At 39.9% G+C, this 17,278-nt stretch overlaps 1 protein-coding gene across 1 annotated transcript in view; it reads left to right on the forward strand.

The window, feature by feature from the left end:
* Positions 1-17,278, forward strand: part of LOC137805183 (uncharacterized) — a 47,744-nt gene that overhangs the window by 30,180 nt on the left and 286 nt on the right. The window contains exons 6-7 of the mRNA XM_068604987.1: positions 7,405-7,488; positions 13,353-13,442. Coding sequence (XP_068461088.1) covers positions 7,405-7,488; positions 13,353-13,442 — 174 coding nt within the window. The remainder of the gene's footprint in view (positions 1-7,404; positions 7,489-13,352; positions 13,443-17,278) is intronic.

Below are 17,278 nucleotides of genomic sequence, written 5' to 3' on the forward strand. Positions count from 1 at the left end.
ATCTCTGGACTCGTTGTGGCTGCGTGAGTCATTGTTTGGTTTCCATTAAGGTAAAAGTCTCATCGGACATCTTTCTATTTTTGCAGTGGCATTATCATATTTACTGTTTTTTGGGGGGGATTCTCTCACACACACTGCGTCTGCTCTTTCAAATTAGCCTCCAAAAACAAACTTTTTTATATCCTAGTTTTTGTTCTTTTCCTGCCACTCTCCTTTCATCGCTCCATTCATTATAAAGGCCTCTGATAGTAGCAGTTCCTATTTCTGTTTTTTGGTCTGTTGTTTATTTCTCATTCATTATCATTCATTCTCTTCTCCCCTGCTGTGCCCCCGTCTTCTCTCCTCCGCCCTTTGTGCTCTAGAATCACAATCTTTAAGACTCATAAGACATCAGCAGCCAGGTAGTGTAGCGTTAGTTTGTTCAGAGTTGTCGGACCCCGGTGATAGTGGCAGTTTCCTTTCTGATTCTGCAGCACGCCAATTATTGTGGATCCTTGTATGGAGATAGAATGTGAAAGGAAAAAAGAGAGAGAAATGTGAATAGGAAGTGGAATCCAGACTAGGCTACTTCTTTTGCCACTGCTGCATGATGTTTAATATGCCTGATAGAGGACGCCTTACCAAGGTCTTACAACCAGGACAAAATGCTGCAGAGCTGAGGAGCTTAGACGGTAAATCCTGCCTCATTCCATTTTTCATTTCACCCATTCCCCCTTCTTTTTCATTTGCATTCACATCTATGTCTCGCATCTCCCTGCTTTTACGTTTGTATCACATGATCATGTTCATTCACTATAGATCTCACCTCACTCTTCACCCTTTCATTACCGCTCCTATTCTCTTTGTCTGGAGGAATGTACTCGTTGACCTGTACTCTTTACATTTACTCTTGTTTTTTTCTGTAAATATGTGATTCAGCAGTCAGTCTGCATGTTGCTGTGCATCCACATGCATGCACAATACAAACATACACACAGATACACTCTTGCAGGCGGCAGGCGAGTACAGTATTAGTGGAGGGCAAGCATCTGTGCCTGCGCACACAGACTTAAGCTGCCGGGGTTATGTAACTTACTCTGCCATTTCAAATGATCTGAAATAACAAGCGCTTGCTGTGCTGCACTAGATTGCTGTCTGACTGGGCCAATAGTATGTGCAGTATAGTCTTATACTACAAGGTGCTAAGTGAAACTAGTCCTTTTTATTGTTGAGTAATAGAAGGAAACCTCCCAGACAACACTCAACATTGGAAGTCTTTCCTCCAGCCTCCTTAATGGCCTTTCCTTTGGCTGTGGCTTGGCTGGGGAAAAGCACCAAACACACAACAACAAGAAAAAGTGTCTCAGGACATATTATATCTCGGGGAGCACTGCTGACATTTCGAGAGGCAACAAATTAGCTGTAAAGCTACAGAATGTGCCACAGTCAAAGGTGATGTACTGTTTGTTTCCAAGCATAACTACTCTCAGTAAAAAGTCAAGTGCTTTTTCTTTTGGGTGGCCATCAGTTTTATTGTAATGCAACTGAGCTATAACACACTGTGTGCCTGCATATTCCTTCGAGGATTAGTATTCAGTTTCATAATTAGATGCAGTGTTTCCCCTAGGTTCACAGGTTCAGGAGGAGGGGAGTCGACTACGACGACACTGACACAAACACTTACAGGTTACTTGGTTCTCAAACTTCTTCTGTAAATAGCATTTTGTGACTCCATCTGTGCTTTAATAGATCGCAGAATAAAAGTAAACCAGGTTGCTCCATCAGACCAATTTAAAAAAAAATTGCACTCACTTAGAACAATGAAAATAACGTTCTATATGTGCAAAAAATAACTTATATTTGGTTAATACTAAATTGCTCAATGTGGTAAACAATAATCTATATTTTTTGACGCTCTCTGTCCGCTGTTGTGCGTGTGCTCAGTGCTCACCTGTGTGCGTGCAAGTGTCTGTGCGCATGGGGGCAGAACTCGCGCAACCACGTAGAGACATAAATGACAAGCTGTGTGTAGATCCGATCAATAAAATACGGCCGGTTAGTTTGTTTGATAACAGAACAAGGTTTAGATCTGCTCTATAAGAAAGAGAACCGTAAATCATATTTTGTGATCTAGCGCTATAGAGAAAATTCCAGGGGGGCGCCCCGCCCCACTAATATAACGGTAGGGGAGTTAACCTAAAAGACTTTGCGAGAAGAACAGAGGCCCCTTTATAACTCTCAAATACTCCTGTGCATGTCTATATTTTTATGTCTATATATATATATATATATATATATATATATATATATATATATATATATATATATATTTATCACCGTCAGATATCTTCTGTTCCCTGGTAGAAAACGTTAGCAGTTTTTGTTTTGCTCAGCCATAGGCAGGATTAATACCCATCATTACGCATCATGCATATTCAACGCAACTAGGGATGAAAGAGCGAGAGTAATGAGGTTACCCCTGCTCGCCAGAGATTATACACAGGGAGCTTTCCCAACTACAAAAGATCAGAAGATGCTGAGAATAGGGTGGGAAAAGCCTTCTGTGTTAATTAGTCGTTGCAGAAATGTTACTGTGGCATGTGCACCTCATTTCATCAAGATGTTGTGGTGCATTGAATCACAGTGGAGAGTCAGCAGTAACAAAAATAATTAAAGTAAACCGTGTATTCGCCACATGCTACTGTTGTTGTCCCAGTGGAACTCTCCATGGTGCTGAACACCAATACGGCTGTGTTCAGGCTCACAGCTGAGGCTCGCCGTTTTTCAGCTGCTGTCTTTGAAAAAACCTTTGATAAAACACGTAGTAACTATCAGAGCTTGATTTATTGCAAGTACACGTTAATTTGTAGTCAAGCCAGGTTGTGTGTTTTGTGAGCTTATTTGTAAAAGATAAAAAATGGTGTGGAAAAGTAACTTGAAGCAAATAGTAGTAGTCCAGGTAGGGGCTTTGTGCACACGAGTTCTGTCAAACATACCATCCTCTTTTATTGATTAGAAGAAAAATACAAGCCAGGATAATTACTACAGCTTGTGTCTTTGTGAGAGTGCACAAAAAATTGGTGTTTTGAGAGAAATGCATGCTTACTGTGCCAATGCTAATGTTGACATGGCAGTGTTTACCATGTGCACCATCTTCGTTGAGCCTTATGCTAACATTTGCTAATCAGCATGAAACTACAGATGAGGCTTATGTTATAATGGTTTGCAGGTTTACACAAGTTATTACACAAATACAAATGTTAACCTGATGATAGCACTGCATAGGGGAAAATCAAATGTAGTACAATAAGTCATCAATAGTTGTTGAGAAATGACACAGGATCAGTGAAAAGTTTGACCTGGTGGAAGCTTTAGACAAAGAAATCTGAAGATCTATGAAAAAAACATGGATACAATCAGTGTACAAAATTTCATGGCAATTTGTCTCCTACTTTTGAGATATTTCAGTCTGGGCCAAAGTGATAAACCAAACCGACCAGCCAACCGACAGACCTGCATGGCAATAGAGCCATGAAGCTAACATGGCAAAAAACATTACAGTTGTTAAACAAGCGATGGAAAAGTTATCTGATGAAAGCGAGAACATTTGTGTTATTGATTAATGTTTCAATTACAAGTCCCCAGAGCCCACAGCCACGCCTTAGTTTGTGTCCACCCTGAACAGCCTGAGACGCCGGAAATATAACATTTTGCAATAATATAAATCAGAAAAAGTAGCAAATTCTCTTATTTTAAAAGCGTGTACCTAATTTATCATCAAATATCATCATTGTGTGTCACTCATTTTTTATTGATTGGCTCAAACTTAAATACCATGTATTTTCAAATTGGTAAAAAAACAATAGATTCATTCTACGTGCTTTGGTCTTTGACCTAAATCCCAAACTTAAGCTTTATGGAGACCTTGTAACACACACTAATTGGAAACAAAGTTTTCAAAGATGTTCTGCCATGAAGCAGAATGTGACATTTCGGCTGCTTATACTATAGTACATACGAGACGTGGAGGTAGTAGATCGCTCTGGATGCACCTCTCTTGTGTATGCATTTGCATTAGCGGCACTGAGGCACCAACGGTAGATCGAGCCTAAGGGGATGTTCTTACTCATCTGTCTTCATCTGCTGTGCAGTAAACGCCTCTTCACTTATACAGGAGCTCATTACTCACATTGGCAGCCATTTGAATCTTTTATCAGAGGGATTTTTAATTGAACATTGGCAAATGTGCTCCAAACAACAGTGAGGTGTGTGTGTGTGTGTGTGTGTGTGTGTGTGTGTGTGTGTTTGTTTGTGTGTCTGAGTCAAATATCCATCGTGTGCGTCGCAGCCGTCTGGTTCTGAAGACTGCACATTAGATACCAGCCCACATGGGAGATGGCAAGCTGTCTGCGGAGGCTCTGTGTGATTCAACCAAAGCAAATCATTTAGAGTCAACATGGTACAGACTAGAATGTATTTATGTAGAATTTATTGAATATGTCCAATCTTTTTCACTCTTCATAGTTTTTAGCATTGCGTTAATTTGTGCTCCTGTTGGCTGTCTAGTTAAGAACTGCAGAGTTTTAGGTGTTAGGAATTTAATAGAAACTACATACAGCTACTAACAGCTGCAGTGGCTAATATCACTCCCAGCTGAAAAAGTAAAGGAACAATCTCTCAAGTGTGACTATTAATCTGAAACCTCAGCAGTGGTTTCCCATTTATAGTCGAGCCACTGAAAACAAACTGGAAGCTGTAACTTTGTCTTTTGCGACTTTTGGTTTTGTGCAGACTTCACCACCTTCTTGCAAAGTAACTTTATTCTATTGATGTCATGCTTAGCCCTAACTCTTACTCTAACTTTAAACAAATACCAAATGATGAAATATGAAACTAAAAATGTGTTTTACCTCTAAAACCTTTGTACCTTTATCCAAACTCGTCTTTCTAATTGGGTCTTTGATCATAACATGTTTACTTCTATCTGTCCATGTGAAGGTTTTTAGACTAATACTAGAGACAATACTAACACAAAATACAGTTGAGAAGAATCACAGCTGGACAGATAAAGGGTCCAAGATTTAATCATACTGATTTTCACTCGACTGGAATGAAACGGCAAAAGGTTACATACTTCAACAGGGTCAAAGCTTGTGCTTCTTGCTTCCGTTCATTCTGCTCGCTGATCCTATAGCTAACTGTCTTATAGAGTCGACACTCACCGGTCGAAAGGGGAACCAGCTGATCTTTCATTTGAAAAGATTATATATATATATATATATATATATATATATATATATATATATATATATATATATATATATATATATATATATATATATACACACACACACACACAAAGTCAAAACAAGCTGTGGGTGATTCTGTGATTAAGTGCACATTCAAGCATTCCTTCCACGCAGCTGTATTGTGTGCCGTGGGATTCCGGTGGCTCCGCTTTTTTTAGTCTTGCTCAGGGACACATGGTGCCAGGATACGAGATAGTGTGTGTGTGTGTGTGTGTGTGCGGGTGTGTGTGTGCGGGTAGCACACACTGACACAGATAAAATCCTATTTAATTCTATATGCTAATCTTGGAACATCCAGCTGCACTTTCGCTCCCATCCATAGCAATGCTGCTCCTTGTACACTGATGAAGAGCTCATTCTGCAGGAGATCTGGTTGGTGATGTAACAATTTTGTGTGTTTTGTACTTTAAGGTCAGTAATAGTTGGCTATGTGTTAAATGAATGACCATAAATAAGGTGTGAATATGTCATAGGTATAACCTTCACTGCTGAATGAATCTCAGCTATCCTGAAAGTGTTAACCTACTGAGTAGAGTTAAAGAGAGTTAGACTAAAGTAGAGTGACAAAAAGATGTGGCATCTCCAGAGCATGGGCACACAGGCAGCTTTGATGAGGATATCCCATGTCTAGCTGTCTCCCTTGTGCTTCTTCTGAAAAGCCAGTGGTGGTGAATTCTCTAAAGAACAGTAATAGACTAACAAGTCATCCTCCGTGGAAACAGTGGCAGACTTTAGTCATGTTCAGCTCTAATAGCACGCTCAAAGCTCAACTTCTTTTCTATTGTAATTCAGCTGTCAGTTCAGTTGAATGGCTGCTTGATGGAAACATAACAGGCATTCAACAACTTTAGGAATGAATATTGGGTGTCAGCTAGACACTGATTGACCCGTATGTAATCAGCAGTACATGTACTAACATATTATAACCCTTTAGTTCCAATTTATATATGTATATTTATTTACATGGGAGACATACTATACGTTGCAGCTATGCAGGAAAAGCACAGGTGTAATGCACAGGCTGCATTTAGACATATAAGTGTACTCTGCTTGTGCATGTGCATGCCGGCTCACTGGGACCCTTCAGTGGGACAAAGACATTGTTAAGGTTGTTAGTTACACCAGTGCTTTTCCTGCTATGAAAATGTGCAGTTCAATCAGTGAATTAGCTTTTTACATACATTTTTACTTTAAGTAGTGTTTTATGTTGCCAAACGTGCTGCAACAACATTGCAGCTGCGATTTTCATTCAGTTCCTTGGCGAGCATGCAAGACCTCCTACTCCAGTGTGTTTTAATAAAGTTTACCCGATATTTTAAATTTTCTAAACTAGATTTAAAAAAATATTTACCCACATGTTAACACTCGAGACGTTGATTAAAAGAATGTTGCTTTATAGGTGTTTCCTCTTCGCTAATGGTGCTGTGATGTTTTTATGTAGGTCCTCGGTAGATAGAAGCATCCATGTTGTTTCCCATCAAATGCATTGAGACAGATGTACTGTAGTTTGGAACGTGCTATGGGTTCTAAGTGATTTTTTTTCTGGACTAACAACTAACTATATGTAATAAATAGGGGGGAAAACGTTGTAAATTAAGGAGGTTTGGAGCGCTTTGTAATTATTCATCACGACGTTACCATAATCTGCCATCCCAGTTGCCTCAATGCCTGCTTGATGGAAAGATAGCATTACAAAAAACAGCAATGTATACATGCCTAATTATAGCCTCACAGAGCCACTAGCACGGTGGTAGCATCTTAGTTATGTTAATTAACAACGTCTGTACGACTGTCCAAACTGAGTTAAGGCTTTGTCGACTCCTTTTCATATTTCTTTTCCCTAGAGGACTGCACCCTTCTGTACAGCCTCAATATTTGAACCTTATAAATCATTCCAACCTCCTGTCTGTTTTCTGACGACAATTTTTCTTTTTGCCTTTTTATCTATCTGATTATCTCTGGAAATCTCTATGTTGCACACATGCACTCACACACCTAAATACTGCTAAATAATAAAATGTTCCTGCTCCTCCTTTCTCTGCCTGGTTTCTCTGAGGAAGCTTCTGTTCCTGACAAATCATAGCAGCTGTCCTCTGCTTTTTTATTCCCTCCCCAGGAGACTGAGATCAGCACCAGAAGGAAAGAGTGTGAAGCACTTGAGGCAGAGGTGAAGAAAAAGAATCAAACATGTCAGACTTTGGTAAGTGCTCCAAAAATATACCCTAGCCTCTGAGCAATAGGACGGAGGCTAAATTGATTTGTACCTGAGAGCCTTGCCTGCTATCATCACACACAGATGTCCCCTGAGAAAATGAGTGGCGGTCTACTGCAATGATAGCTTGGTTCTCAGGCAGTGATGACTGAAATTGAAAAATGGGAGCAGTTAACTGAGAGTTGTAGTATCTGTCGGTGGGGTTTTGTTAGCATGCGGAATACATTTTGAATGAGAGATATGCTTTGCAGCAGTAAGTGTCTGCGGTTTGTGTGATCTTGCACAAACACATAAAAAATACAGTGTATAGTACTATGATGTATTTAAGGTGTATCACTGTGGAAATCAGAAGTATTCTCTGACGATATTGGTTGCTTGCTTTTGGATACACATCGTTCATGGAGCTCTGTACAACCCTTCTGTCATTTTAGTATCCAGTAGTGCACGGCACCATGCGTGTTTTATTTTTAAAGTAATGGCCACCAGAGTTAAAGGTCAGTGATATTACACAAGTCTTGTATTTTCATATCGTGTTTGGTGCCTTTTGAAGGACTTTTTCTCACAGTGCCCCAGAAATGTCATCCTGCCTGCTGGAGTGGCCTTGACTCAGGACAAAAGGCAAAGAGAAGGAAAAAAAAACACGAGCTGGAGAGATCCTGCTGAGTTGAAAAAAGAAAACATGCTTCTTTTTCACTGCACGGTGGCTGTAATGGAGGGGCCTGGGTTTGGATATTGGTCTGGCAGCTTCTTCTGTGTGGGGTTTGCATGTTCTCCCCGTGTCAGTGCGGGTTCTCTCCAGCTTCCTCCCACAGTCCAAAGACATGCTGCTTCTTTTGATGAGCGGGTTGTGTATTCTTTGTGGTGCGTGTGTTCAGAACACAGGGGTGGCATTGTGCAGGCTACCGTCAGTCCCCCATTGAATATAATTAATAACACACGTTAATAAATCAATTAAGCTGGTGTAAATTATGCAGATGTATTATGTATGGTGGAAATACATATATGTTATTATTTCAAAGTTTATTACAGACTGAAGTGCTGTTGACCAAATGTCTATTCGTGTCCCATGGCCAGAAGTGACAGAGTTTCTTGTTGGTTTGGGTTGTTAACACTGTGGCTGTGTTGATGTTTGTTTAGTTTTCCGGGAATGATGCAACGTAGGCAGGTAACAATCCAAATGTATGTGTGTATCCAACTTTTATTGTGAAGTGGTGCTGGGAATTTGAAGTTGAATCCAGGCTAAATGCCAAGTAAGCTGAAGTAACCATTTACCAACAGTGGCAATTATTATCTTGCTATGTTGTTTTTGTTTGAGTGTGGAAACACAGCGTACCTTGAATAAAAGGAGTCATCAGGCTCTATCAGTCTCTATCAGTCTCTCACAGCGGGAGGACATCAGAGTTGTAAATCACAGCCCAAATAAAGCTTGAGGGGATGGTTCTGGTCTGAGGGGTTTTACCGGGATCCCCTCGAAGCATGAATAACTCATCATTTTGTATTATGTTGTACCAAGATGGAGCGCTCTGCTCAGCTTCTGTTAAAGTTTATTCTGAGAGAGAATGACATCCTACTGCTGTGATGTTTCAGTAGTCGCTCTCAAAGTGGAGTCTCTGTGGGCTCTGCGGCAACACGTTTAAGTAAGTGAGTTAAATTTCAGTTGAATTCACTTGAATTTGTAAGTGAAGACAGTTATAAAAACTTGTATGACTGATATAAAAACTGCTGGATGATTGTTGATGTTTAACACTATAAATAGTTAAATAGTAGTTTTTCACAGGAATACTATTCTTTTGCATGCTTCGCCTAGTAGTTTCTCATTCATCCTGCCATTCAGTCCTCTCATGCATGCTGACTCATAATTCCCTGCTATCATTGTCTAGCGCTGTCAATCATGTAATCAGCATTTCTCATTAGCTGGTCACATCTATCCACGACAGCGACACACCTATTGTTAGCCTATCCTCTTGCTGCTGTATCTTTTAACACCATTCTGTTTCTGCCTTCAGTACACTGCTGTTCATCCTTCCCTTGCCTCCACCTCCCCGTCACTGCCCAGTCTTCACAGATGCATCATTCCATCAGCCTCAGGACTCCGTGGTCCAATTTATCTTGCTGCTGCTCAGGCAAAATACTTTCTGTCATGACTAAATTACCACACACCATCTGTTATGATAAGCAGTTATCTTTGATTTGTTCACTTGTCTCTCCTGATTGGAATGATACATGTTTGTAACCTGTAGAAGCAGAAGTAGGCACGGAGTAGTGCAGATGGCCCGGAGTGAGATTTTTTTTTCCGATGAAAGCCAGGATCTGGAAGAATTCAACAATAATTTAAATGGCACTGTTTGGTCCTGGACTATTTGAATTCATTCCCTTGTGGCCTCAAGCTCTCTTCTTCAGATGAGCTGTCTTTGTGTGTGGCTCGGTGCCCTAAATAAACACTCCATTAGGACAGTTTTCTTTGCTACTCTCCTCTCACGTTCCTTGCCCACAGCAGCACTTCCCTCCTTGCCCATTGTCAGCCTGAGAGTCCAGAGGAAGCTACCCAAAGGACAAACTGTCCCCAAATGGTGTGCAGAAATGCCAGGCTGGTTTCCAAAGACTGCAGCACCGCTCTTATCTCCTCCCGCACTGAGCTCTGAGAACAGAGACACAAACACAGAAAAGACCAATGAACACTCTCGTAAAGAGATGGCGAGTTGACAGTAATGTCTCTCCCTGTTTGGTCTTAGCTGTCTTACTTCTCTCTCCTCTGTTTTTCTCCCTCTCAGGTAAAGTAAAGAGTGCACATACAGAATTAGGTGCAGCTGTTAGCAACTGGTGGTATGTACAGTCTAACTTCCAAACACCGACTATGCTGTCAGTGTTTGGAAGTAAAGGAATATATATATATGTGTGTGTGTGTGTGTGTGTGTGTGTGTGTGTGTGTGTGTGTATATTGTTCTTAAAATCCAGCGGCTACAGATCATCAGAAGAGCCTCTGCTAGCATTTAAGGACTGTTACCATGGCAACAAGCATCTGCTGCGCCAACATCGCTCGAATATCGGTGCTAATCGAAGATTAACATTGAGGCAGACAGCAGGCAGACTCAACAAGTCCAACGACTTGGACTGTAGAGCTGTGCTCTCAAATTTAGCTCAATAGCTGGTGTTGAATGCCTGCATTTGCGGTCAGCTTAGCTTTCAGTATTCTGTATGTGCATTAGCAAAAAAGTCAGAAATGTATTTTATAATTGACTCTTTTCGATTCCTGTTTGTATTTTATTTTACATAGTACAGTACACTGAATTCATATATGCATCCTCTGTGCGCTGCACCTGATGATGAAGGATAAAGAAACAGCAAGCGTCAGGTCGACAAGGTTTAGCTGAACATTTGTGCAACATGGATAGTGGTTGCCGTCTATACTGAACAAGAGCAAATTATGCTGCTTACACTGAGTATACAGAGCAGAGAGTAAGTGGGTGAAATGTTTGCACGGCAGTCCAGGCTGAGTCGGATCATGTCTGGGCAAAACAAACAACGGCCTCTGCTCTGCGCTCAAATACAGGAGTGACCCAAAATTGGGTGTGTTATTCATGAAAGCTTCCTGGCACACAACATATCTAAACGACTTTTTATCTCTACACAATCATGTGTTTTTGATTTTGTTGGTGCGTTTGATCACAAGATTGTATCTTTGTAATATTACAAATTGCAAATAGTACATTACAGTGAAAAACATCCATGTTGGTCAATGACGTCTTGTTTTACATCAGTTACGCATACGTTTGGATAATTTTTCTCTCTCAGGCATTATGAATCATTAATCAAACACAATTTATGCTGTGTACGTTTTTCAGCATGCGCACATTAGTGTTAGTTGTTAAACAAATCTCAAATGACAAATCACACCTCAGCAGAAAATCTCAGCTGAATAATGTTGGAGGCAGCTCAATATAGGCCACAGTGCATTCTGCACGGGATTCTCTCCATCACTGGGCTCACAGGCGCTCCACAAAAACGTGTCTTGCCAAGGGATTATGACGTATACTGATCTGTTTTAAAGCGTTAACACATTGACAATGCAGGACAAAGAAACAGCTGATTCTCTGTGTTCAAGAAAATGTGGTTTGTATCACTATGTGTGTGCCGTCGCATCCAAATTCCAGAAAATTGATTTTAAACGAGGACGGCAGACAGTGTTGAAATGCTTAAAACAACCGCAAGCTTTTATTTCAAAAGTAATTCAGTCCACTGTTCTCCTCAGTGTGCATCAAGCTCTCTGTTTTTTTAGTAGCTGTCTGTCCTTCAGAATGAAAACCTGGAGGCTTAGCCAGCCCATATTAGCTCTGAATTGAAGGATCAATGGATATGAATAGGAATGCCAATGCAATCTAGCGCTCGTACGGGAAGCATTATAATTGACTGGACACAATTGATGCAGGTTGAAATGCCAATCTTTTTTTTGAGGACGTGACAAAAATGAAATTAATGGAAAAGCAGCAGATCTCAGATGTGACTTTGGTCTTCAGGCTGTTGTTTACTTGTCACTGCTTGTCCTTGGAAAGATGTCTCCTCCATGGTGTGCATCTCTATATAATGTAGTTGCGTTCATGCGGTATGTGTGCCGATACGAATGTACCATTATTATTAATACTATTATCAGAAGCAGAGATTAGTAGCAGTAGTGTTAGTGGTAACATTAATAGTAGCAGTCATATTTATGGTTATAGATTGTACATTATACCGCCTGTATATATGCATGAATGTTTCCAACACATTTCCTTCTTTTGTACACGTAATTCGAGCACAAGCACAACATATATCATATCTGTAACTGTCCTCGCAGTTTGTATTGTATATACTAAATGATATAATGTTGACAGGTTTCTATGACTGCAGTCCTGTTCATAGTCTAACACTCTCATAAAGAACTAATAATTTCAGATGTAACATAAAAAATACCAATTGTATTGTGCATTTTCGTAGTTACCATAGTCTCATTGCAATTTGGTTATACTATATTATAATTCTGCATACAAAGCTTCAATTACTTTATTGTATCACTAACTTTTTGAGTAAGCTTGTTTTTCAGATATCTATGCTAATTTACTCTTATAGATATACAGTAAATAACACCTAATTATTGGTGTGCATTTGCCAGATATGCCGATTCTACAATGCTTTATTACCATCACCATATTCTGTTATGTGCACCCATGCATGCATGTTTTTTTAAAATGTATCATCTCCTGTCGCCACTTGTTCTTTGAAACATCCTTCATAAGTAAAACATAAGGGAGGAGTAGGCTCACCCACACTAGCCATTAAGAAGCGGCACATTTACAGTACATTTATCATGCATGAGCATTTCTAGCTTAGAACAACACTTGGCCTACTCGCTGCTGTAGCCGCAGTGAATTGCACATCTTAGAGAACTCTCCAGTTGACACTGCTAATTGCATCTGTGGCCCGCCTCACGACTGTTGATTGAATGTAATTAAGTTTTCCTCTTCTGCAATGAAGGCTTTTTTTACCCCCAGCTCAACACTTGGAACGTGAGTTAGGAAAGGAGGCTCTTTGTGTATGTGTGGGAATAAGAAGAAAAACTATTTTATGGGTTCTTATTACGTCTGTTCTAGTATGTTTAAAACTTGGACATAGATGCTAGTGTTATGCCATTATTATTGTTCCACTGTAGTGGCTAAAATGGCAACTTCTACAATGTAGAGAACCTGGAGCAGTCTCCTCAGATGAATAATGCATTAGCTATCGCTAACAGCATGCTGGGTTTGAGTGCTGTGCTCTGGTCTAATCACGTTGGCTTTTTAGCTTTTAGACACCGTTTTCTTTCTGCTTCTTTTGTTTAGGAGAATGAGCTTCAAGATTTCCTCCAGGAGAACAAACACTTGAACCTCCAGTTGTTCAATAGTAGCCACAAGACATCTGAGTATGAGAAGGTAAGATGCTGAAAAGCTTTGTGACTTTATATTACAAACATATCGGTGGTGACCATTCACATATGTAATGATTTCCAGCTCATAACTGTCCTGTGAGCACACCAAACACATGGTTTTCTCCATGCTGGCGGCGTCTGTGCATGACAATGTTGCTCGCTCTGTATGTGTGTCGGTTAACCACATTTGTCCAGACACCATGACAACTATTCGATTCATTGACATCCATTGTTGCCAGAATATGAACACTAGTGACATTGGTGATCCCCTGACGTTTTCTTTTGGGGCTATGAGAAAGTTAACTTTTTGTTTTCAAGTTAAATATATTTATATATAAAAATCTACATATAGATCTGTTGGATGAATTGTTGGTCAGGTGATCCCATGACTTCTTCTAGCTCCACGGTGAGGTTTTAAGTGACATGTGTCGGTAACTATTGGTTAGCTTGCCACAAAATGTACTTTAGACTTTTTATATTCCTCTCAGAGGGAGAATCAATGAAGAAAAGAAAATCAATATTTTAGTTTTTGACCAAAATACCTTTTGATATTTATTAATACATTATTTAACATGTAAACAGACTAAACACCTTAAACCTGGTAAACATTAGACGTTAGCATTGGCTTTTGAAGCATGTTAGCATAGTTGCATTGTGCTTTAGTGCCTTAGTTCAGCCTCAGAGAGCTGCGAGCGTGTCTGTGGACGCTGTCTTGTTTCTTCCCAGGCCATCGTCTCCCTGGTCTTTACATTAACACCCTGTAATTTAATCATACGCAAGCAACAACCCTCTAGTTCTATTCAAACACCTTCACCTTCCTTTTAGCCCCAAGACCTCAACGGCCTTCAGACCTGAGAACACAAAGTTAAAGTAGATCAACAAACAAACAGCACCTGAGCTCTCTCTAAGGACAGGAAGGCAATTTCCTGAAGGAGATGATTGGCAGGTAGTTGCTGTTGGGGTGAAGATGGGTGGGATGCTGGTTATTGACATCTTATCAGGACTTGGATGACTCTTTGAGCAGCGATACTGAACTGTAGCATGCTGACGGATATGAGAGCAGCTCCACAGGGCAGTGCGGATATTAGTCCTTGCATACATCCCCTTGTTTTGGTCTCTATCGTCACTAAATTAACTGTGAGGGGCTACAAACGGCACTTCCCTCTGGCCATAATAGACTATTGACCTGCTTCGGTTGAATCCAATATGGTTTCGTACGATCTGTCTACATTAGGTCTGACAGTCGCTGCTATCCATGCAAACAGTTTTTGCTTTGTGGAGGAAGGCGTTTCAGAGGCAGACTCACTGGTTTCTGTTTGTGTTTTGCTTTGCTGGTGTTTGTTGAAACGCCCTCCTCAAGGAATCATTAGTCATTGATGGCTGCTCTGAGGAAGGGGTTTCGCCACATTACGGCTGCAGAAACTAGTCATCTTTGCTGCTGATAAGGGGGCCTTTAAAAAGCTGATTGAAAAACGTTGCCTCTTCAGTAATGCAAAACAAGTGGTCTGTGGACAACAGATGATAAAGTATATTTAGAAATAGAACTAGTCACATTTGTCACATGTTGTTCATAACGGCAGTACAGTTCTCATTGGTGTTGAATTGGTGCACAGTGTTAATATAATGTGCAAGTTCTGAAGTTAATTAAAAGCTTAGTGCTCGGTTAACGGTGAAGCATAAATTATTTATTGATGGTTTTGGCCCCACGTCTGATCTGAAACTGTTTTAAATGCTAGGAAGGCCTTAAGTGGCATTAAAGTAATTTGTACAGTATAGTGACCAGACGAATCGGACCAGCTGTACAATGGAAATCAATCCAAAGCAATAAGTCTACCTTAATGAAGCGCATTATGTTTTTGTTGATATTGTATGAAAAAAGCCCCATCTTTTAACTCTGTATGTACCTTGTAGTCTTTGTGTTATTGAATCGGACCGTTCTGATGGTGTTCCTGAGATTATCAGGAATGAAGGAAAAAAGTGGCAACAAACAGTTAATTCCCTGGTTAGTGTAGCTGTATGATGTGATCTAAAATAACAGCTTTTTAACCTTCTGAACCCCAGAGCCCCGCTCCCTTCGTCAAACGTCTTCATGGATCAAGTCCATATATGGGCTGCTGTTGTGATTCAGCAAAGAAAATGGCACGTCCTGGCCTTACAAGTTATATATAAGAATATAAGTACAATTTTCATGTTTATGACATTATTCCACAATAAATATGAACATAAACCATAAGTATGACTTGAGAGTAACTTCGGAGGGCACACAGAAATCTGACCTTTCATATTGATAGCATTAAGCTACACAGAATCTTTAGAGTTTACTGAATCCACCAATAACAAATCTGCTGTAAAACCAACGTTGCCATTCTATTTGTAAATGCACTTACTTATGGCTGAAATGTGATTAATTTAGGCCTCCTTGCTCTCTATAGTTTCCTCATAGCCTTCAGCACATGGCTAGAGTGAGGAGAGGACCGTTCACGGACCAGGGAGGGCATGGCCGAGTTGACACGATCGCTCGAAAATCTTTAAATAAAATTATTATAAAAAATACTTAACTTCCCTCAGTCAAAGCCAAACTTTGCACATATACTCCTAACATATAGAGCTATGTTATATATTAAATTCACTCATCATTCATTCGTTACGATAAGAAAAAATCCTTTTTTCTTTAATTAATTTTTGTATCTATATATTTTTTCCTTTTCTGTGTACTATCATAAACTAATATACCACTAACACACATATGAACATATTATCAATGTTCACAAGGGTTTTCTGTACATTAAAACTTTTTTAATTATTCAAATAGACCTTGGGATTGAGTAGATATTCAGTATTTAGTTGAATGCAAACCATTCGTGAAATTTTCGCCATTAAATTGGCTGCGGTAAAAAAGGTTTAATACAAGACAGCTGGTTATAAGACTATAAAACCTATCTTGAGTTCCTTAGTGTGGATCAGGGGAAATTTGCTATACATTGGCTCATGCCTAACAGCACCCTGCAGTGATAACGCTGTTATTATAGTATGCAGTGATGCATTTAATGTCGAGCTCTGGAAATAGGTTTTCTGAATACAAACACATGTGGTTAGGAAATGGTCTGTGAGAAAATTGGCTTTGCAAAAGTTATATAAGGAAGAAGAGGCATTTCAAAAGCTGATAGTGTTACGATTTGGTTTCGGCTGGACCCAAGCGCAGACATGGGGACGGCGAGGTAAGCTTAGGAATGGGTCTTATTGAATGACAGCTGATGAATGCAGGTCAGGAGATGAATGCAGGTGGTGGAGTGATGTGAGCAGCGGCAGCTGGGCAGAAGTGCAGGCACAGGAATCCTGAGCACAGGGAACAGGAACTATTGACAGTCAAAACAATATGAAAAGACTTACAGAGGTCGAGAGTCACACTACTACTGAGATGGCGAAATAATCTATAGCATAATAAAGATACAGGTTAAAAACAAAAAAGGACTGGAGTCACAGTCGAGCTGTGACAGATAGGCTTCGAGGATACACACAATATTTTATGAGGAGACTGTAAGCGCTTCTATTTACAAAAAACAAATTCATAGGGTACCTTCAATTTCTTCCTACAGCAAAACCTTTTACAGCGTCTTCTAAAGAGAAAAAAATACTAAATGTATAGGATATCCATCTATTTTCTATGCCTACTTTTTCATCAACGTTATTGGGTGAACTGCTGCGCTCTTTCCTGCAAAGAAAAACATAAACCTGCCAAGTATTCCTAAAAAGCCTAAAATTCAGTTTAGATCAGTGTGAAAACCAAATACCAAGCAGACTGGTTTGACTCAAAGAAAATAAACTGAAGTACAGATGCAC

The sequence above is a fragment of the Clinocottus analis genome, unplaced genomic scaffold (genome assembly GCF_023055335.1).
Source record: "Clinocottus analis isolate CAN_PGR_092001 unplaced genomic scaffold, fCliAna1.0.p SCAF_7, whole genome shotgun sequence".
In the NCBI taxonomy this organism is placed as follows: Eukaryota; Metazoa; Chordata; class Actinopteri; order Perciformes; family Cottidae; genus Clinocottus; species Clinocottus analis.